The sequence below is a fragment of the Rana temporaria genome, chromosome 7, assembly GCF_905171775.1.
Source record: "Rana temporaria chromosome 7, aRanTem1.1, whole genome shotgun sequence".
NCBI classification, from domain to species: Eukaryota; Metazoa; Chordata; class Amphibia; order Anura; family Ranidae; genus Rana; species Rana temporaria.
The window spans coordinates 28,849,129-28,873,541 of NC_053495.1; the positions used below are offsets into that span (position 1 = coordinate 28,849,129).

Genomic DNA, 24,413 nt, shown 5'->3' on the forward strand with positions numbered 1-24,413 from the left:
ATTAAAAATTGCCGTTCACACTAATCTGCTGCAAACCCCAAGCTAAATGCGTGGCTCTCAATTGTGGTGTTGCCCCATTGACTTGATTTTGGGTGGGGGTGACAGGTGGTGCCACTTATCAGCTTGAAATGCCACGTTAAGTTTGCCACAACGCAAATGATCACAGCCACATCACATCGTGTATGTATTTCGGCTGTATTTGTAGGCTTTAGGTGGGCAATCGGCTGTATTTGTAGGCTTTAGGTGGGCAGTCGGGGAGCAATACATCCACGCTCAACTGCCTTCTTTGTCCTACTCTGCTACTTCCTGAGTCATTCTTGCAGCTTCCTAGGTCAGTTAATGGTCAGTGGACACAGGCGATGGGGCTGATTCACTGTCCAATAAGAAGGCTCGAGGAGGTAGATAGTGGAAGGAAACTGAATTGCTAAATCAGTAGGACAGAATGCTCAGTGGAGAACTTACAAGGGGAGGATGCCACCATTGGCAGAATTTTTTTGCGGATACCTCTTGCACAACAATGACACACTGCAACCCAGGACATACACAGGATGTACTGAAGGCAGAGTGTCCATGACTTCAGTGCCACCCAACCCAGTGTGTCTCCATAAATGCCATTTGAGGCCCCAATTGGCCTCATGTGCTGCAAGTGTCACCAATCTGGCTTTTAGCATTAAAAATGTGCATAAATAATGATTGGTTATACAAATTCCTTGACAGACAAGCAGTGACTATATTTTTAAATCAGAATTGTTGGCCTAGGATTGATCTTTAAAAGGTATAGATGCATTGCGTAGTTTTTGCAGCGCACTTGTTGGTTTTGGCAGATCTTATAACCATTCAAAGGACAGGGCAGATTATCACTTCTACAATGTCTCATTATGACCATAGCTTTCAGAGCAGCTTTACTTTTGAAATTTTCCCAGCCTGGGTTTTTAATTTGTCAATTCCTCTGTCAATGTTTGACTCTTAGCAGTTGAATTTTAACATGAATCTTATGTACTAGGAAACTCCACCCTTCGAGGAAGTGGCGATCGAGCCGGTTTGATTAATCTCGTCATTTTGATACAATGTAATCACCTTGCCTGCCAAAAGGAAAATGAATGCTAACAATTAGACAATGTCTGGAATGGATGTCTTGAATTTGTTTTTGTTAGATAGCCAGTCATTTAATAAAAGGGTCGAGAGAAAACTATTTAACATTCCTATGTTATGTTTGTTTTCGGTAGAATTCTCTCCAGTGTCAGCTGCTAGATGGAATAACGTCCATGTACAACTTCAGCTATAGGATATTGTTTTAAGGGGAGGAACTGTAGAAAGTCAGAAGCGTTAACAAACTTTTTAACGTCCCCATTGTTATGGGGGAACACTGGATATGCGATTTGTGGTTCCTATATTCTCAAACTGCATCTTGCATTTTAACTAACGTGGAATGAAATAATATTTTTTTCCTGAAAGTAGACCCAAATCCTAAAAACGATTGTTGAAATAAAAGTGGTAAAAGTTTGATTTGTGTCTTTAATTGGTCGATTCGTGCCTCCCTGCGGTATTGACTCGTGTGACCGGAGCTGTAGAATTTGTCATTCTGTCTGGCGTGGTGAAGGATCAATATTCAGGAAGAGCTTCTGATTGGTCAGCTATGTATGTGGCTCCCCCAAGCTCCTTTTGCCGTGACCACATGCCGTTTTGATAAATTTCCTTCTTTGTTTGGCTTATGGTTTCTGATGCATGATCTCATCCTGTCACTGAAAAAATTGATCAAACTCTTTATTAATAAAAGCTGTTAGGCTTAATACAAATGAAACCGAGTGCTGGCATGAAGCAAAAACACCTCAATTGTTTCAGTCAGTCCATGCATATTTCCCTTGTATAAACCCAGCTATTTAAAGTGAATCTATACTTCAATGTTAACTCAATGCAGTATTAAACCCTCAGTGTTTTTTAGACTGGACCCTGAAACTGGAAACCTGGAGCAACAGTCATGGCACCAGCTTAGGTTGAAACAGGCAAGGATTCACTCAATGGGTTGCCAAGCATATGAAAAGTTAGGCATGCACAATTTTTTTAATGGTACTGTGGTTGCATGCTGTTTGGTGGCCATAAACGCCCCTGCGTTTGCCAGATGCATGGGGGTGCCATTAACAATCAATGGCACTGATGCATGTCTAAAGAGGGCAGCGCATTCTCACACGGTGCAGGAAAATGCGTGCAGAAATGCACATTTCCCACAATGCAGATGTATTTTGTGGCAGCCTTGTGTCTCCCCGGAAAGCTGCATGGTGTTTCCCCCTCCAGGTCCTCCAATGTGGCAGCAGTTTACGTCACTTCCGGTGCCCATCGAGGTGTCCAGCAAGGGAGGACCAATATGACAACGATGCCATTTCCGATGCGGCCCAAAAGCTCCTCTCCTGAAAGCAATGGTAATGTTCTTTATTTTCAGCCTGTAAATGCTCCTCTTCTAATATGCTTGTAAACTCCTTGGTGTGCGTGGGAATAAAGGCTAACATAGAAGTGCGTTTACAGGCCAAAAAAGCCAAATTTCATTTTTTAATCCCAGTGCCCTTAGGAACATGACCTTCTGACTTTTGGGCCAAGTCCTGCCAACTAGTACACCAGGGTGGGGAGAGTAAACTTAAAAGGATAGGTTCACTTTTGGAACATGTTCCAGCATCTGAAGCTCTCCCCTCGCTGCCCCCTTTCCCTGTGACAGCGGACCAGGGACCGTCTCCACACACCTGCTGTCACTATTTAAAAAAAGCACAGTCATACAGGACTCTGCCCACACGGCCACATCAATAATTACCCATTTTCTGTCAATGAATGCCTACAAGTACTGTCAGCCATTGCAGCTAATGACTTGTAGTTTTTAATGAGCTACGTGGGCGCTGGTAAGCGTCCTCATAGTTAATTTATCTTCCTGCTCTATAGGCAGGTATGGACTGACCGCTAACATTAGGACACTTGCCTGTCCACGGATACCACCATGTCAGAATCCTAACTGATTTTTCAGTGGGCTCTCGGGTGCTGCCGCCACCATTTCTTGTAAGGGAAATTGCAGTGATGCCTTTGGGCTTCACAGACGGTTCCCTACATCGCTGTGCTTTGTAAATGGCCCAGGGGGTGGAGACGCAACTTTCCAAGTGAAGTCACCCAGAGGTGGCATTGGGTACCTGTCAAAAGGTTACCCCCCCCCCCCCGAAAGGTGCCAAAGCAAAGGGGGAGGGGAGAAAGCAAATGCCTATAAACTCTAAGAGCTGTTGACAAAATGGCTGCACTTCGGCTCTCCCACAGCACCAGTGCAGATTAGATTTCAAACAATCCCCTAATTGAGTACCCAGGGAGGTTTCCTTCCTTAGCCATTTGCGAGGCCTGGTTCTTGAAAGATACCTGGGAAAAAAAAAATAACCTTTTTTTTTTTTGCAGCTTAACAGTTCATGTATTGTCGATGGTCTCTTTACAGATCCGCACACACACAAAGGCATTGCATTGTGCTGACAGGGTATCCCACGCGGCACGTCCATTGTACACCTTCCTCTGTAGGGCTGCCAGGTTTCAAAGCAGATCATTGTTCTCCAAATAATGAAACACTTTGACCAGCGTTTTTGTTTTATTAAAGGAAAAGACAAAACCTACTCGTATCAGCTGTGCCTTTGTTTATGGGATGGACGCTTCCACATCAACCATGTCTGTGTAACCTCCAGCAAAGGGGGGCATCACGGATCAATTCATTACATGTGTCAAAAGATGTTACAGGGACGGTGTGGTCCCAGGTGCTCTTTCGGAACATCATAGTAAGTGTTGCATTATTGGGATGATATTGTTTTGTTGTGCAGTTCTGCAATGCAGGGGGTGGGAGTCCAAAAGCTGCAGGACAAGATGTGGGCATTCGGAAGAGAAACTATATTTTAATATTTTAAAAAGAATTGGAGTTTGTAAGAGGATACACTTTTTTTTCTTTAAAATATTTTGGGTATATCTACACTGTCATTAGGGTTATCCATGACAACTCTCATGCAAGACAAAGGCATAATGAGCTAGTATGCATAACTTACTAGCTCATTATGAAATGCTTACCGTAGAATGAAACGCCAGCATCATCACCCCCTGGTCACCACTGAGGGAGCTGACCTGTTGCATCAGTGATTCTTCCGGGTTTGTGGTTTCGGTGTTGAGTGGCCGGACGTTGGCAAAAAAGTCCGGCCGTATGTACGAGGCATTAGTGCTCCTTATTGGGACAAGTACACACTAGAGCAGGTATATGCAATTAGCGGACCTCCAGTTGTTGAACTGAAAGTTCCATGAGGCATAGCAAGATTCTTGCAGCCACAAGCATGGCACCCAGAGGCATGATGGGACTTGTTGTTTTGCAACAGCTGGAGGTCCGCTAATTGCATATCCCTGCACTAGAGAGAGAGAGAGGTATACTTTGTTCATATTTCATGTTCGAGGTTTACAACAACTTTAATCGTTGCATTGTCTATATGCTTGAATGGCCCTTCTATGTACCTGCACATTCATTGCTATAAGGGGATGTCCCATCTGCAACTTACTTTTACAGAACATGTAGTCTGATCTCCCTGTAATTTAGGTCTGCTTTACAGCACAGAGAGCAGAAGAAACACGCCAGTGACCCTGAAAGATGCTCTCTGGATTCTGGGCCAGATTCCTCAAAGAGTTACGCCGGTGTATCTACTGATACACCGGTAATTCGAAATTCCCGCCGCGTATCATTGTTTTGTATTCGCAAAACATGATACGCCGGAAATTAGGCTAGGATCCGACTGGTGTAAGTCACTTACACCGTCGGATCCTAAATGCAATACAACGCTGACCGCTAGGTGGCGTTTACGTTCAGGTCTCATTTGACTATGCAAATGAGCCTGATACGCCGATTCCCAAACGAATTTGCTTTGCGTAGTCGTTGCTTACGTCATTTCCGTAAGCGTAAGGTTACCCCTGCTATATGAGGGGTAACCTTACGCCAGTCCGCCGTATGCCATGTTAAGTATGGCGTCGGGTCCGCGTCTTCTTTTTCCGTCGGTTACGTAGTTTTTCTAAGTCGTTCTTGAATGCGACTTTACGTCAATGACGCTCACGTCGGCGTCATTGACGTTTTCCGTCGTGAGCTGGAGCATGCGCACTGGGCTATTTTTCAGCCCGGCGCATGCGCAGTTCAATCGGCACGGGGGCGCTCTTAATTTGAATACAAGCCGCCCCCTTTGAATTACGGGGCCATACGCCGGGCCAATTACACTAAGCCGCCGCAAATTACGGAGCAAGTGCTTGGAGAATACGGCACTTGCTCCAGTAAGTTGCGGCGGCGTGGTGTAAATGGCTTGCGCTACGCCGCCGCAGATTCTACGAGAATCTGGCCCTCTGTCTTTAGGGAATTACACACGGCTCGAGAGTAAATTGAGTGAGCTTTTTTTACTTGGTTCAGCTGCAGTATTTGCTGGGATAGCATTGCTCACTGATTGCAAATATTGCCTAGAATTTTTTAGTGAGTTTATGGTAAGCACCTTCCCTTTAGTGAGAATTAGAGGGTAGTTAAGGCTGTGTGATTTACTTATTTTTTTTCGTGCTTTAAATAATCTTTTATTTCTTGAACTATATATGCAATTTCTCTTCTCTTTTTTAAATTAAATCGTGTTTAGTCCCTTTTCAAATAAGTTCATTTTAATTTTTCACAGTGGCTGCCAACATTCCGAAGCCAAATTTGATTTTCTTGTAAATATTGAGTTATACGCATTTTCATTGTACAGTATATAGTGGCATATAAATATTCAAAAACAAATATGAATTTGCGATTCACGGCCCATGGCGGATCAGACACAAATTAAACCACTTGTAGAAATGAACAATACATTTCCAAGTGCCGTCTGTGTAATGGTCGACTGGAAAACCCTATTTCAATTTCATCATTAATTTCCCCGGGGATTTCAAGAGCACTTACTAAATCTCTGCCCAATATTTGCAAGAATAATTTGAGTTTTCTGTTAATCAATTTTGCTACTGTGTTTTCTAGCCATTTTTATATGCACACTTATTCCTGAAATCTCTATACGCTGCACAATAATGTATTTTTGTTTTTAGCTGGATGCTCACTGGGGAGTAGGTAGCTAAATGGATGAAATGGTAATGCAGTCCCTTCTTATCGTAGAAAAGGCGATCGGTGATGGTTATAAAAATGTCTCCTTTACCTACATGAAGATTTGGTGGCCATTGCATTGTTTGGTGAAAAATGGTTTCTGATCAATAATGGTTTTCACAAAGTGATTGGTTTGGTGCTCAAAATCATTGCTTAGGGATTAGTGGCTAAAATGTAATTTTGGTGCGTTGTCTCTGGTACCGTTTGAGGATCTTTTTGGGTAAACCCATAAGTTATGCCACGTGCACATGATCAGAATTTCCGACAAGAAAATCGCGGATTTTTTTTTTCTACGGAATGTTCGCTCAAACTTAACACAAGTTTGAGAGAACATTCCGTTGGAAACAAATGTTGTCGGAAATTCTGAACGTCCAAAAGACGGTAAAGTACAACACTATGATGAGCCGAGAAAAATCAAGCTCCATGATTGCGGGCATGCATAGAATTTTTGTGCGTCGAAATTGCATTCAGACGATCGGAATTTCCGACAAGAAGAACTTTTCCCGTCGGAACAGTTCCCCCACAATCCATACCAGACCTGTATCCAAGCACGCCGCCCGGCCGGTCAGGTAAGGAGTGGGGACGAGCGAGCGCCCCCCCTCCTGAGCCGTACCAGTCCGCATGCCCTCAACATGGGGGGGGTGGGTGCGGCCCCCCACCCCAAAGTACCCTGTCCCCCTGTTGATAAGGTCAGGGCCTCTTCCCGACAACCCTGGCTATTGGTTGTCGGGGTCTGCGGGCGGGGGGGCGTATCGGAATCTGGGAGCCCCCTTTAATAAGGGGGCCCCCAGATACCGACCCCCCACCCTAGGTGAATGAGTATGGGGGGTACATCGTACCCCTACCCATTCACTTGGAGGAAAAATGTCAAATTATTTTAAAACCCTGTGTTGTGTGTTTATTTTATTATTAGTCAGCTCCGGGGGGGCTTCTTCCATCTTTTCTTCTCTCCGCTGTAGTCTTGGCGCTCCCCGGTTCTTCTCCCGCTCGCTCTCCGGTGCCTTCTGTTGACTCAACGCTTCCTCCCGCTGTAATGCTGGGTGTGCGAGGCGGCGGCTATTTATATAGGCCTCTTATGACGTCACAGTCCCAGCATGCGCCGGGACCCCCTATAAATAAATTGACACGTAGGCTTTCATGAAGTTAATTTTAGGAGCTTTGGCAAAAATGTGCCAAAAGCTCCTAAACTTAAGCCTTATGGTTGTACAAATACCAAAACTTCCCACCCAAGTAGGACTACAAGTCAAGTAGGCATTGGAAATTTGGGTTTTATATGTTATAGATTTGCATTGACAAGTTCCCTATGAAATACCTCTTTCTCTTTTCCATAAACCTTCCCCAAGGGTGCCTTGCCTCTGGCTACATTGTCCTCAATTGCAGTTATCAGAACGCAGCAAATAAGACAGATCGAGACTTCTGCTCATCTGCAAAGATTTGTTTTTCCGATGCACTCTGCTTCATGTCACTGAGTAAAGATAAAACGGAGAGAATTAAATGTAAATGAAGTAGAAGAAGAAAAAAACTACTCGGAAAAGGCAGGAAATGGCAAAGCGGGTGAGCCGGCGAAGCACTGGTAGTCCCTCAGCTGGGTGGCTCGTGCATGATGAATCCTGTGTTTATTTAAACAGTTCTCCTACCATGAACACTGCACACCGCTAGGTGCATAATACAATCATATAGCATTGTGTTTTTTCTTGCTTCACTGGATTCAGTCATGAGACTGAGATTAAATTAAGAATTAAACTCTGGGGGCTGTGTGTACGCAATCGGATCAATATGATTTGGATCACTAACGACTAATTTAATACAGTGCTGCTTGATAATATTCTAATCTGCGGTTCAACATTGTATTTGTGTAATTGGCAAGAGTCTTCAGGACAAGCAAAGGGGCTCAACCACAAGGTTATATTCTTACATCCACTTGGATGTGTGTGTGTGTATATATGTATGTATGTGTATATAATATATATATATAAAATTTATAAGCTACTTTTATTTAAAATACATTTTGGAACTCAAATCAAAGCCGTTTTTTTTCCCCCCACTCTGAACTCAAAAGGAACTTTGAAAGTGGGGAAGAGGTAGAACCTCTTCTGGGTTGTAATTATTTTCTGTGGTTTTTTTAAGGAATTCCCATACCCTCCTCTTAAGTGACAGCGAGAGGTCAGGACAAGAAGTGAGAAAATCTCCAATGGAGACAAAGGCAGCAATTCAACCTTAAAGGAAAAAAAAGTGTTAACCTCCCCCTCAGAGGTGCGCAGCCTATTGCATTAGGGTGTGCACCCCAAAGCTCAAACACACATGAACGCCACCTGCTGTCACGTGGAGGAAGCTCTGCTGGTGGGTGACAGTTGATTGGGAGCATATTATGCTACATTTTAAATACGAGTGTAGTGTGTTCCTATTGTTGAACCTAGCCTTTAATATAATGGGGGCATTTGCACTGGTCACTGGCATCCCAAACCACCCACCTGGTGCCACTCCTAGATAATGCTATGCACATGGGTTGATTAGGGTGTGCCCAGGCGCACACAGCGCACCCTGTGCGCACACCTATGCTCCCACTGTACCATTAATAAAAACTGAGTTGGTGTTGCCCCACCCTGCGTCTATTTTTTAAAATATTTCTATTATACAGATCTTTAATTCAGGAATCTTACTGCAGGTAACTTGACCTGCCCTTATTTGTGGAGGTGGGCATTCTTTGATGCAGGGCTCTCGCATAATGAAGTGAACGCTTTTCTCTGCATCATCCTTCTGTGATGATGCAGACCTTGAGGTTTTGAGTGTACATGACAGCCTGGGCTCAGAGGAAGTGGGTTTATTGATGCTAAACATCATTTAACTGGGTAGAGGAGCACCGGCCAGGACTGGAGCAGGACGTGAAGGGCTGGAGGTGGATGGCTTAGCCATAGACGCATAGATGGAAGTATCTACAGTATGTGGGTCATGGAATCTCCACTGCTTGCTATTCTATTGAAGCAGCCCCGACACCCTCTTGTGTCCCCAAACAGTGACGGCATCTGATGGCTGTTTTCCACCTGGCTGCTTTGATCTTTCAAAATACGTTTATTGAACTGACTGGTGCTACCAGGGCCACCAACTGCTCAATTTTTGGCCAATTCAGTAGATATGGGCTGAAATTTTAGCAATGCAGGCCAGCCTAACAGTAATGAAATTTTATTTTCCAGCAAAAATGGGCTTGGGCTTTGACCATTTTTAGATCATTAGCAGATCAGAACTTCTTTGACCATGGCCATCATGCTTATTCTTATTCAAAATAGATATAAAAAGGAGCTCTCAGCAAAACGGTTATGAGGAAAACAAAAACCTACCGTAAGAAATATATTAAAGAAATCTTGTGTATCTCATTAGCTTTTCTGCCCAGCAATGCATCCAAAGGGATTATGTAAGCATGGGAACCTAGCTGTTCTTGTGTTACTAAATGTGTTGCCTCTTGTTATCCTTTACCGTTGCCGTTTAACCCTTTGAGAACTTGGCTTGTGGCCTTAGGCGCAGCTAGTTTCTGTTTGGAGTGATGTTCCCGTTGGCCATAAATAATTCATTAGGTTGCATCGTTAGTCAGTGAGGTTGCTGTTTAGTAAGTGCTGGACTGTTAAGAGAGACATAAATAAAGCAATAGAGTGAATATTTGCCCATCTGTCAGAGACTGGAGGTCTCTGTTGGTACATAGTACTTGCATCCTTGCCACACAAGATGCCAGCCTTTAATGAGAAAGATCAAGACGGCAGTATGCACAAGTGAATGTTGACATTTGCTAGCTAGTGGGAAGAACTTGGTTTCTGAACCAAATAACAATAAAAACTGCAGCAGAATATGGTGTTTAAAATTACTGATGTAAGCAGTAGACAACAGGAATGTGGCTATGAAACATTTCTGTAAATTCTAAATATACCGCGTGTGGAGACTGTTATTGATGCATTGCAAGTCAACATGTTTCTTCTCCGCAAAAAGGATCAGTGCTTAAATCTCACAACAGAAATTGATCTTTATACCTGATCTTGTAAGGATTTGGGCAAATCTAACAGATGTGGGTGGTCTGGATACATGCCAAACTCCTGTGTCATTCTGGAGACAGGCTCACTTACACACCGATGTGTAGCTTGAATCTCATCTGCTTTGGTATTAACATATGAAGTGTATAGCTCTATGAATAAGCCCCAGTAGGGGGGCAAAACATGTTGGATGGAGTATCCTAGGTTGAGTGTCTGTGCATGTGCTGGACAATAAAGTTGATTTTACCCTTTGAAAGTGGTGTGCGTTTCCATGACTTTGCCGAATAGTATTAGAGTGGATGACAATCGTGCAAAAACTTTCTTAGCCAAAAAAAATTCCAGGAAATGCTCTAAAATGATGATTGAGATAAGCTCAGTTTACTTTATAGAACAGATTAGATGTTTGTTTAGCTAATATAGGCCATAGTCTAGGACAGGGATCTCCAAGCTATGGACCTCCAGATGTTGAGAAACTACACGTCCCATGAGGAATTGTGAAACTTGGACATGCCCAGACATGCCCAGACATGACTAGGCATGATGGGAATTGTAGTTCCTGATTAACTAGAGGGCTGTAGTTTTTGAGACCCCTGGTCTAGAGCAGTGTTTCCCAACTCCAGTCCTCAAGGCACACCAACAGGTCATGTTTTCAGGATTTCCCTCAGATGAATCGGCTGTGGTAATTACTAAGACAGTGAAACTGATCAAATCACCTGTGCAAAATAATGGAAAGCCTGAAAACATGACCTGTTGGTGTGCCTTGAGGACTGGAGTTGGGAAACACTGGTCTAGAGCAGGGATCCTCAAACTACGGCCCTCCAGTTGTTGTAGAACTACACATCCCATGAGGCATTGAAACACACTGACATTCACAGACATGACTAGGCATGATGGGAATTGTAGTTTCTGAACAACTGGAGGGCCGTAGTTTTGAAGACCCATGGTCTAGAGCAGTGATGGCGAACCTTGGCACCCAGATGTTTTTGGAACTACATTTCCCATGATGTTCCACTATACTGCAGAGTGCATGAGCATCATGGAAATGTAGTTCCAAAACATCTGGAGTGCCAAGGTTCGCCATCCCTGGTCTAGAGCAACTGGGCCACCAAGAACAGCATAGGGCTACCAAGAACAGCACCCGGCCACCCACACCTTAAATTGCTGACCATTGATACTACATTGCCCTGTATAATAAAAGGTTATCGGCTAGTGAAATTTTTCTTGGTCCTCGTCACTTGCTGGCTCTGAACTATTTGTACATTTTTGTAGGTGGAATAATGTTCAGTGTTTTCGATATATAAAATCTATATTTTCACTTTTATCTCATCTCTGAAGGAAATAAAATTCTGTTTCAGGCAAACAATCAGGTTTAATCTTGGCAATCTACACCTCAATCACGCGCTCAATATACAATTTATGTATTTGTAACTCTAAAATATTTTAATCTTCTGAAAATTAATTGTGAAACAATTAACCCTAATATGGAGCATATTATATTATGTTCAGGTTTTTTTTTTTTTTTTTTATTGGCTACACTTAATTTTCTGTTCTGTAAGTTAATTTAATAGCTTGAACCGCTGAATGGTAAGATTGAATTAACATGCTGTTATTTAATTAACTTTTGCTTGTCTTTCATAAGGCTTTTTAGGACACTTATTCAGTGTATATAAAATAAGCTTGAAACACAGTCTAAAAGAAACTCTTCAATTACCCAGCGTGAGCGTTGTCGGCCATCTTTGTGGTTAAAGCATTCCTGGGAATATTGGTGATAGTGCATACATTGGGAACTCCCCTACAATTTTATTGCACAGGGGAGATTAAAGTCCTTCTATTTATAAAAAGTGTGAATTGAAGGAAAAAAACATTCAAGGGGTGCATGTGTGCATATGGTGAGGGTATAACATGATAAAAGTGACTGACACTTTATATCTGCTACAGGTGTTTTTTTTCACGTTTTTGTGCATCCAATGAACCAGTGGTACCTTGACATGTCTACATGAGCTTTCATTGTCCCATGTTCTTCCCTTCAAAATAAGCAACAGTGCATTGAGAGTTTGCCAATTCCCTCCAGCCTTTTCGACCCAATAATATAATGGGCAGCCTGAACACAGCGTCTCCCCGCAGGGATGTAGTCCCAAGGGAGGGGGCAAGCATGCTGACTAACCCCAGCCAGAACAGCTCGGATGATGGGGGCAAGCTTACCGAGGAGGAACAGGAAGTGAGGAATTTAGACAAAGAAAAAAACATTCAGAAGGGAAATCAAAGGAAAAGGTAACTGAACCAACAATGCACTAGCTTAACCACTTGGCGCCCACGCCATAGCTGAATGACGGCTACAGCGCGGACCCCAAAGGCCTGGAGAACGTCAATAGACGTCCTCCCCTTCGCGCACTCCCCTTGTGCCACACAGCACGCGCTGTGATCAGAGTCACTGAGACTTGGGTGATCAAGGATCCGGCCCCTTAGCACGTAATGAGCTGTCAGCCAATGACAGCTGATCACGTGATGTAAACAAAAGCCGGTAATCAGTTTTTTTTTTCTCTTCACGCTGACAGCGTGAAAAGAAAAAAAAGCCGATCACCGGCTTGTGTGAAAGGGACATCGGTCCCAAGAGCAAGGAGGCACATCTGCCTTGTGTGCCAGCAGTAACACCTGCCAGTACCCCCTGCTAGTGGCCCCTGCAAGTGCCCACCAGTGCCACCTATCAATACCTCCTCAGTGCCACCTAGCAGTGCCGCTCATTACTGCCGCCCACCAGTGCCCATTACTGCCGCCCACCAGTGCCACCTTTTAGTGCCACTAAGTGCCCAGCAGTGCCACCTGTGTCACCTCTCAGTACCCACCCATGCTGCCTATCAGTGCCCACCAGTTTAACAAAAAATAAAAACCGCAGAGGTGATCAAAGACCACCGAAAGAGAGCTCTATTTGTGGGGAAAAAAATTATACAAAATTATTTTGGGTACAGTGTTGTATGACCGCACAATTGTCATTCAAAGTGCATCAGCGCTGAAAGATGAAAATTGGTCTGGGTAGGAAGTGGGGTTAGGTGCCCAGTAGCAAGTGGTTAAAGCAACATATTTAGAAAATAAACCTTTACAACCCCTTTTAATTATTCCACCAAAATTCACCATTTCAGGGACTAAACCATATGCCAGTCCTTACACTTCCCTTTACCTACCTAAGACCAATATTGAGTATCCCACAGCCATATCATTGGATCCTAATTCAAGGACCACAGGAGTAACAACCTGGTCCACTGCTTTTATATTGGCTTGCATGGTTATCTTTCCAGATTTTAACCTTTGCTCAGGATAAACATCGCGCAATAGTGTGAAGAGTTTTGTATCGCTACTAGAACTGTGGCTAAAAAAAATCTTCATACTTCTGATATGATTGCTCTTTTCAGCCCAGGTCGCCTGGTAGGAACCATCTTATGGTGGCATCAACCGTAAGAGCTAATTATGTTCAGGCAGAAAGCCTCTTGAGAGGAATGAACCCGCTTCATCGATTCTTCAGGCCTAATGCAGCCTGTTTTGTATGATATGCAGTTGCGTTTCACAGGCGGAAGAGTCCTTCAGATGGATTTCCTGATTTCGGGTGCCCAGCTTTGTCTGGGATGCATTATCCCTAGCTTGATATACAACATTTTTCGCTTAGTTTTCATCTCCATGGAGAGGTGGTTGACTTTTACCTCCGAAGACTAATGTCAGTTTTCAGCTCTTCAGATATGTTTTGAATACGGATGACTTTTTACATAAAATATGCTTTTACAGGAGAATCTTGAAAGCTACATTTTCTGTGAAGTGTGATAGAATACAACAAATTCTTGTCTTTCACCTTTTTGATAAGCGGAAGGAAACATATTATTATAAACCGCATCACCCCTTTCTTTAGTTTTGTTCAGAAGTGTCATACATTAACTTTAAAGGTGAAACATTCTGGTACATTTTCGTTTCTTCATCCTATAATTATTATTTTTATATTCTGAAAATTTCTCTTGCAACACAAGCAGTTGCATATTTTTCCTTTGCTGGTTTGAATTTGCGACATACATTATTGCATTACTGAATCGCAGTTTAACTACCCTATTTGTCACTGAAAATAGGATGCCTGGCTTACGCGTTTCACCTTTCACAAAGAAGGACACTCTTTCAAAAAGCCCTGTGTGCAGCATAAAACACATTGTTTTCCTGCACTTTAGTAAAGAAATGATCACCCAATTTATGTGGAAGATTATTTTGGGAGAAATTAGCCAAATCTGGTAGCTGCAGAGCTTGTATTAGAAACAGTTTTTATGTTGGCTTCAATTTGATTGGATTTTAAGGGGTGCATTTATAAAGAAATTGCAGAGGTATTTATCCTATGAAATTACACATATGTTTAGTATTAATAGAGGAGAAAACAAACGTTTTATATTTTCGCTCCATATTGAATGTTTTTCTTTCACACACAGTGAATCAGTGAAATGCTGCATTATTGCCACTAGATGGGGCCGACGATCAAAGTATTCATTTCCTATGATCATCAGCGCCATCTATTGGCAATAACTTGGTATTTCCCTGCTTCCCTCTATTTTATAAATGACCATTTTAACTTTTAGGCGAACATAGCCTTAGTAACATTTCTTTCTGCCCCCATTCTTACAAATTTACAAGCAGTTTCACTGGACGAATAGCTCTAATTTTAATTTTTTTTCCAATAAATAAACCTGAGATGAGTCATCTGAGACTGTTGGCTGATGTTTTGTTTGAACCATTGCAGTTTTAAGGGCCAGTTCACACCAGACGCAGTTCCGTGTGCTTTTTTTCTGCACAAAGTGTCTGAACAGTGTTCTATGTATTCCAATGGCTCTAGTTCACACCATGCAGTCAGTTTCTGTACCGGAAACCTGACTGCATGGTGTGAACTAGCGTCAACTAGAACCATTGGAACAAATGGAAAACACTGTGCATGCATTTTTAGTGCAGAAAAATGCACACGAAACTGTACGGAACTGCGTCTGGTCCTAAAGGAAACCTGTCCAGAAGAATATGAAGGTTAACATTGCTTAACTGTTAAAAATACAAATTAAATTGCAATCTGGCTTTAATACCAATCTGGAACAAGTATCTAGCCGACAGAGCTACTGCTATTTGAATAGCACTGATGGACGAAAACTAGGTATATACACATATTTACCAAAATTCTCAGTGCATTTGACGGCATTCAAAGGTAGTTCAAATTTTTGATTGGTGTATTTCCAGCTTTATTCAACACTCCTAGCTTCTCTTCCCACGCCCATCCTTAAAGTGGTAGTAAGTTTTACCACTTGTACCAATATATTATAATAGGTACTGTGAATATCTCCTAAACGTGCACTGTTTAGGAGATATTCAGAGTGAATGCAGCCTGTGACGATGCCATGCCAGACCACCTTCAGAGCCTGTGCCGTAAACGGCGGCTCCCGTGTGCATGATCGGGAGTGACTTAATCGCTCTCCCGACCGCTCATGTACCCGGAGGCTGAGTCCCCGGAAATAAGACCGGGTGAAGATGGAAGCCCTCTTAGCAGTGATAACATGCTGCTGGAAGGCTTCATTTTAAGGTAAGTCTCTTATATTGTGCTAGTATGCGATGCATACTAGCACATTATGACATTTTCTTGCAGGGAAGCTTATTTTATTTTTTTCTTTGGTCAACTGCGGTTTACTACCACTTTAATGGTAAACCCTACGCAAACCTGAACTCAAACACAATAGCCCTAATAAGTAACCTTAATGTAATCAAAACCTAATGCTTAATATTAACCTGAACCTTAAAATGTAACCTTAGAACCTTTAAACTCACCCATCCATGTCTCGTGCTTCTAATTCTACCCATCTCTAGATGAAAGAAAAATAAAATACACATAAAGATGCCTGGGATGTTCAATATATTTGGCCTAGGCCAGAAATTGGAAGGCAACTACACAAATGTGTGTGTGTGTGTGTATGTATGTATGTATATGTATGTGTGTGTATGTATGTGTGTGTGTGTGTGTGTATATATATATATATATATCACACACACACACACACACACACACACACACACACACACACGAGAGAATATATCAAGTAAATATAATATACTTTCTTGTCTATTCATTAATATAGGCAATGTTGATTGAGAGAGTAACAATCAGTTTAAAGCAAATCCATGTGTGTACTTGAGGCTTGAGGTTCTTGAAGCTCACATAGGGCTCTCGGGGGGGTGAAAGCATGTGTAGCTAGGAAGGGGGCAGTTTGGCATTCCTATTGTTGGGCACCATGTGATCTGTTACACACTATGGGCAGATCCACAAAGCGAGTACGCCGGCGTACTTTCAAATTTCCTGCGTCGTATCTTTGTTTTGAATCCTCAAAACAAGATACGACGGCATCTGGGTTAGATCCGACAGGCGTACGGCTTCGTACGCCTTCGGATCTCAGATGCAATTCTTCGGCGTCCGCTGGGTGGCGTTCCCGTCGTAATCTGCGTTGAGTATGCAAATTAGCTTTTCCGACGTACGAGCGGCCATCGCAATTTTTACGCCGTCGGCTTTTTCCCCGCGTATAGTTAAAGCTGCTGTTTTGTGGCGTATAGTTAAACCTGCTATGTTAAGTATGGCCGTCGTTCCCGCGCATTTTTTTTTCTCGTTTGCGTAAGTCAAAACAATGATGTCCTTGCGACGTTATTTCGCGCAATGCACGGCGGGAAATTTAGGGACAGCGCATGCGCAGTTCATTCGGCAGGGGGGACGCGCTTCATTTAAATGAAACACGCCCCCTACCCGCCCAATTTTAATTCCGTGCCCTTACGTTGTGAGAGATAGACTACGCCGCCGTAACTTACGGTGCAAAATCTTTAAGGATTCGAACCAAACTGCAATAAGGTACGGCGGCGTAGCGTATCTCAGATACGGTGCGCCGGGGCAGATCTTTGTGGATCTGCCCCTATGAGTGTAATGTAATCTTAAAAGTGGAGTTTGCCTTTAGAGGATGTTGAAACCTATTAGGTCTGTGCCAAGTGATTTCAAAGTACGTTTTTAAAAGACTTGTTTAGTTTATCAAACTTGACCCCATTCCCCGCACTTTGTGGTTCATCTGCTTACTCGGGACATGACATTAAACCAGATGATCATGCTGTGTTTTCCCCCCATGGATTCCAAACATTACAGAAACTTTAAGCTCCTTCATCCCAGTTTGAAAAACCGTCTCGCCGCTACCTATAAGCCCGTTCTTTGCCTTTCTCTCCCGGATTAATCCCCCTTTTATTCTCCTGCTCAATAACCTAAGGACACAAGCGTACTCTTAGACGTCGTTGTAGACTTTACTTTGAAGCGTGGTGTCCAAAACATCTGTGTACTTGGCAGGATAACGAGCTCCCTAATTATTTTGTGTTTGCAAACCGTAAAGTTTTTGCAACAATCCATCGTTTTGGCCATCATCCAGCAAGGTAGAAATCTGAAAATATTGCATCACCACGTTGGCAAGAGATTACTATGTAATCTTATAAGTGGATATTTTTAAGACTGCTTCTGCGTTTGTAACCCTAAAGGCAAATTTCAGCTTGCTTTGCTTCCAGGGGGGGTTTGTACTGCTGTGACTCTTTCAAGGAAGTCTAAAGCAGTGGAGTTACAAAGCATTTTTTCAGGTTTCTGACAAATGTGATTAAATGAAGAAATGTGATGAAATCATTAAAGGATCTCTTTACACCTAGTGCCATGGCACATTCCAGTGAGGTGTATGTGCATTGCCATTCGTTTTAAATGGCACCCAATACGCATACACCATGAACCTGTGCTACAAGATACCAAATATCCAAAAGGGTCTATAATCAAAACCAAAAGGTCAAGATTCTTTAAATAAAATGGTGTAATAATAAGTTTTACACTCATACATGCATTGACACAAGTTTATTGTATCCTTAGTTTGAATTGATGTGTTATTTTTGAAGCACATAGCCACCCGCACAGAGAATCCCCACTGCAATTCAATAGCTCAGGTCCCACGCCACCATTATAGATCTCAAAATCTCTGCCTCGTCCGGATTCAGACAGCTGCTGTTGACACGGGGTCCCAGTGACAACTGTCAAATGTTGAATTTCTGTTTAACTATTGGGAGGGTTCTGAGATTCCTGTTGTGTCTGCAGCAAAGTGAGGGCAGAGCTCCCTATTAAGGGCACAAAAAAACAATATAAAATAAAAAAATTGATGTAACTTTACTCAAAATTGGAGAACATCTTCTGCTTTGAATGTACTTCATCAACCATCTTGTTTGTGTACTCTTGAAGATTCACGATAATCGGTGGTTAAGATCTATCTTTGCTTGTTATAGGAGTTTGTAGACACACCAAGTACATTGTCTATGCATTCCAAAGTAAAGTTTCCAGACATTCTAAAGTGCCTCTCTTTTTTTCAATTACAGGGGTATATGGACCCGAGCACTGGGTGATGGCCAGCCCAGACTGTGGAGGTCTCCACCAGTCCCCCATAGATATTGTGGATTACACAGCCAGCATGAAGGATGAGTACCGGGAGTTGACCCTTGAGGGATTCGAGAATGAGTCTTCTAACAAGACCTGGATGAAGAACACGGGGAAAACAGGTGAATCAAAAGATTTTTGTAATGACTGATTGAGAGATGGTGTGCATGTATACTACTCAGCAGAATGCTCCATTAGTGCCCTTTCCTTCTTTTTCACTGTATCCTCTACGTTTCTACCTTCATTAACTATAATACGTGTATAGAGAGACTGCAGTGTAATATAGATATATAGATGGATATAGTATAAAAAAAAAAATTATTTTTAATAAAAGGTTGTGGCTAGAAAATGCACCAAAATAGAAGTATAGTGTGTTTTCAGTAAGAGCATACTTTGCGTTATTGCATCGTTCACTGTGAAGTCATTTCTGGTATAATGGATACATTTTGCAAGCATTTGCTTCCATATTTTTGTTCTTGTATTAAAATTTGAAGATAAGCTACTGATGGGAACTCTCAGTAGCTCAATGTATTAGTCCTGTGTCTCAACGGTTGAGATAAAATATTGGCCACACGGGGAGTGCATTGGTTTTTAATGATTTAGCCAACTCTGACTTGCATCCAAAGAAGGGGAGCAGTAAAGCACAACCATTGTGTTAATGTTGGGAAGAAAAGAAGCAAAACCTGTACCATTCATTGAGCAAGTATGGTTTACCCATTTACGTATAGAGCTATAAACTATACATAGGACCAGTGTTTCTAAAACTTATATTAATGAACTTTACATCACTTTTGGAAAAATAAAATAAATAAGCCTAATTCTTGCCTAGTCCAACACTCCCAACCCCCATTGGAGAACACCAACACCCATGACAAAAAAATATATATACAGTATACTCTTTTGCATGTCTTTTCAGTCAGCTCCAGTGACTTCACAAGCCCTTTTCTTCTTTTGCCTGTGGGAGGATAATAATGCTGTTAGTGTTGGGTGCCATGAAATTATGGAATTCTTCTATGAGTCCTTGGCAAGGGGTACCTTGACACCCTGGACTCAAATGAAGTGCGTTGAATGGGGCTGGTTGCCTTCAACCGGAAGAGATGTGGCGCCACCCTCTGGATTTGTGGTCTGCCAGGACAGCAACACGAACAGGTGAGTTAGCAGCCAGAGCTGGGAACTGGGTTTAAGAACCTTGAAAATACGTAAAGAATATCCAAGAATTTATTCTGGATAGAGTGGAGATGGATCATAACACCTGTCAGGTTTGTATTGCTGTCTGTGCCCTCATTAGAGAGATTAACCCTCTCTATGTGTTCTTTTTACTAGTATCACTGAGATTGAAAATTAAAGATACCACATTGTGTCACCTAGAGGAATAGAGGGCATATCTTCCAATTGGGATACTAGTTATGTTGACAACCAGGGATTAGCTTACTTTGGAGTGATTTCCTCTCACTTCCTGTTGTGGCTATGGGACAGGATATGAAGGAAAATCTGCCTAATGGGACACAGATGGCCAAAAAAAAAAAAAAAAAGCCTGATGGGTTAGAAACCTCTCTTCCTCAATCGAAAATGAATAAACAAGTTTTGTTTTTAGTTCTACTTCAGTTATACTTGAACTGTCTTGAAGAAAATGCTGCTCTGGGGTTCTAAAGTAAATGGCTATGTGACAAGTGCCTAGGCCTGTCCCCCACCGTATGCTGTGGCTCCATCCTCTGACTCCCTACAATCACTGCTTTTACCAATAGTGGCATAGGAGTCAGAGGATGGAACCACAGCAGTCAACGGGGGACAAGTGTTGCCGCACTTAGGGTTGTAGATAAAGGGTACAAGAGAGGTGAGTATAGGAATTTTCTACTGCTGGGACCCTCCTTTTAGAATATATTTTATCCTGAGAGGGTCACAATTAAGTAAAAGTCCATCCAGAATCTTTGTCCGTTTTTTTTTTTCTCCTGTCTGTATCCCTATTGGGGAGATTCCTTTCACTTGTTGTCTTAAAGAAGAAGTACAGACAGACAGGCTTAAGTCACAAAGCCAGGCCAGGCTTGGGCAAGATCGCGACCATATGGTTGGGATCTGCCCACATGCCTGGACCGGCACCAAGCTCAGCCTCTCGGCAAGCTGCTGAGAGCCTGAGCCGGACGCTCCCACACCCTACACAGCTCCGAGAACTAAGCAATTGGCACTGTTGGAGTCGGCAGGGGGACAGATGTAGCATCGGTCCGATGCTGCATCCAGCTAGGTAAGTGTGATTCTTGCAAAAAAAAAACCTTCTTCTTTTTTAAGGTTAGAACAAGAAAGAGGAAATCTCACCAGAGTAAGTGGGAACTCAACTGAATTAAAACCTGACAAAGTTTCTAACTTCAGTTGAAGCTTTTCCTCAGATTTGGATAACGTTTTAATAAAAGCTAGTAAATCTATTTCTGAAATATTAACAGTGAGCACACTGGAGATGTCATTCTTTTACGAAAGAAGCAAGCGTGTATTAAAGTATGCATTAGTGTACACTGACGTAATTGATTTGTAATTCAGCTTAACTAGATAATGTATTTGCTCTGATTTTATGGCTTCTATTAAATATGTAATACAGCCGGGGGCTAATACTTATAAACAATGGCCTGGGATGATGTGCGGATCACTCAAGGGCTTTGATACACCTTGTAGGTTCAGCGTGAAGGCGAAACCCAGTAAAACTGACTATTAGCCTGAACATTTCAAACGGTAAATCTTTCCAGAGATCGCTTTAATTATTTATCTTAAAACAAGTAAGATGACCTCGGCGGGTACGATTAATCACTCGCAGCTGATCAAGTATTTATACGATGCAATTAAATCCCCATTGTGCATCTTAAAGGGGTTGTAAAGGTACAATTTTTTTTTTCTCCTATAAAGTTTCCTTTACCTTAGTGCAGTCCTCCTTCACTTACCTCATCCTTTCATTTTGCTTTTAAATGTCCTTATTACTTCTGAGAAATCCTCACTTCCTGTTCTTCTGCCTGTAACTCCACACAGTAATGCAAGGCTTTCTCCCTGGTGTGGAGTGTCGTGCTCGCCACCTCCTTTGGACTACAGGAGAGTCAGGACGCTCTCTACGTTGCAAATAAAGGAGCTGTGTGTTAGTGGGCGTCCTGACTCTCCTGTAGACCAATGAGCAGTCACCTCAATGGAACGTAGAAAACAATTGTTTTCTAGGTGTCCTATTCAATTCACACCATAATAGTGTGATGGATGCAGAAAATAGGTGCTGCAGTGCAGAGTTTTAAATGGAGTTTCACTTTTTTATTTTAGAGTGTACAAAGTTAAATATCCATTGCACCAACTGGCAAAATGGACACCTGCCCAAGCAATACAATAGAACATTTTAGTACACAGCTAGCATGAGCTCAAGGTGAAGCTTAAAGCTCCCCCCCTGCGCGTCTTTCGGCGGTGATCGGTGCTTGTCTCCCTCACACAATCACCACTGACTGTCCCCTATCCTCCAGTCCACCTCCGTTCTGTTGCGTCCTTCTCTATGCTTCTGTCCCCCTTTGTTCTCTTCCGTGTCCCCCTCCATGCTGCTCTGTGTCCCCCTCTCCCCTGTGTCCCCCTCCGTGCATCTTCTCCCCCTCCCCTCTTCTCCCCCTCCCCTCTTCTCCCCCTCCGTGCATCTATCCCCCTCTCCTCTTTTCCCACTCTGTGCATCTGTCCCCCTCTCCTCTTCTCCCCCTCTGTGCATCTGTCCCCCTCTCCTCTTCTCCCCCTCTGTGCATCTGTCCCCCTCTCTTCTCCCCCTCCGTGCATCTGTCCCCCTCGATCTGTCAGGATGAAGAGCGGAGGTAGGAGCCGGTAAACCTGGCTCCTTAGTGATCACTGACTCTGCCCATTCACATAACTGAAACATTGTAACATCCTGCGATTACGATGTCTCAGTTAATGAATGAAGAGGAGCCACTGTCTTCTCTCCATTCATTTTCAGTGCAGCGGAGGCTGCTGAGAAAGGGACTGGGGAATTTGTGTCCCTAGTCCCTTTACCTATCTTAAAGGGGAAATGTCAGAGGTCTGTTAAGACAACTGATATCTCACCATAGCCCCCCCAACAAGGCTGATATAAAAAATAATAATACAATTGTAAAAAATAATAAAAATAGAAAACACACACTGACAATGTCCATCCCCCCCCCCCTTAAAAAAAATAAAGCATTGCAAAATAAATTGTAAATAAAAAAAAAAAAATAATTGGCACATGTGTCACTTTTATTTAATCTTAAAGAAAAAAATACTATCAGTAATCGGTATCGGCGAGTACTTGAAAAACAAGTATCGGTACTTGTACTCGGTCTTAAAGTGGTATCGGGACAACCCTACTGTATAGTAATCCTACATTTTTTCATAGTCTTACCTTCCCCCTCCTGTTACAGCAGTTTTACAGGCTGTCAGAATGTGACAGTGCAGTCCAATACCCAGTACTGTCCATTATCACTGAGCAACAGAAATGTTCTGACACAACCCCCTCCCCAAGTGTATGGTCACTTTCGCTGAGGGGTGTGGCTGTTACTCTGCTCTGCGATAACAGAGCACTGCATTTAGAGGAAACAACGATTTAATGAGAGCAAAAGGTTTTAATGAATTTCCAAGCAAATTGGGTGATGTGAGTAGAAGCACCTTTTGAAGATATACAGAATTTACCCGATCTATATACCTCACACTTGGAACGGTATATAGTTTTGGTGATCTGAATAGCACTTATTTGTGCAAAACAGATCGTTTTACTGTATTTTGCAAATTTAATACAACTTTTTTAACCACTTAACCCCCGGACCATATTGCTGCCCAAAGACCAGAGCACTTTTTGCGATTCGGGACTGCGTAGCTTTAACTGACAATTGCGCGGTCGTGCGATGTGGCTCCCAAACAAAATTGGCGTCCTTTTTTTCCCACAAATAGAGCTTTCTTTTGGTGGTATTTGATCACCTCTGTGGTTTTTTTTTTTGCGCTATAAACAAAAATAGAGCGACAATTTTGAAAAAAATTAATATTTTTTACTTTTTGCTGTAATAAATATCCCCCAAAAATATATAAAACAAACATTTTTTTTCCTCAGTTTAGGACGATACATATTCTTCTACATATTTTTCGTAAAAAAAAATCGCAATAAGCGTTTGGTTTGCGCAAAAGTTATAGCGTTTACAAAATAGGAGGTATTTTTATGGCATTTTTATTAATATTTTTTTTTTACTAGTAATGGCGGCGATCAGCGATTTTTTTCGGTACTGCGACATTATGGCGGACACTTCGGACACATTTTTGGGACCATTGGCATTTTTATAGTGATCAGTGCTATAAAAATGCATTGGATTACTATAAAAATGCCACTGGCAGTGAAGGGGTTAACACTAGGGGGGGGGAAGGGGTTAAGTATGTTCCCTGGGTGTGTTCTTACTGTGGGGGGCGGCCTCACTAGGGGAAACACTGATCCTCTGTTCATACATTGTATGAACAGAAGATCAGCATTTCCCCCCCTGACAGGACCGGGAGCTGTGTCTTTACACACACAGCTCCCGGTCCCCGCTCTGTAGCGAGCAATCGCGGGTGCCTGGCGGCTATCGCGCCTGCCGGGCACCCGCACGGGAGTCACGGACGAGCGGGGGGTGCGCGTGCCTCCGGCGGCGCGCACGCACCCCTAGTGGCCGCTAAAACAGCCGACGTAGAGCTACGGGCTCTCGCCCAGGAGAGCCGACCTGCCGCCGTAGAATGACAGCGGCTGGTCGGCAAGTAGTTAAAGAGGAACTTC

General features: G+C 42.8%; 1 protein-coding gene across 5 annotated transcripts in view; it reads left to right on the top strand.

The window, feature by feature from the left end:
• PTPRG (protein tyrosine phosphatase receptor type G) overlaps positions 1-24,413 on the top strand; it is a 634,330-nt gene that overhangs the window by 263,143 nt on the left and 346,774 nt on the right. For all 5 annotated transcript variants that reach the window (XM_040359120.1, XM_040359115.1, XM_040359118.1 and 2 more), the window contains exon 3: positions 18,589-18,768. In XM_040359120.1, coding sequence (XP_040215054.1) covers positions 18,589-18,768 — 180 coding nt within the window. The remainder of the gene's footprint in view (positions 1-18,588; positions 18,769-24,413) is intronic.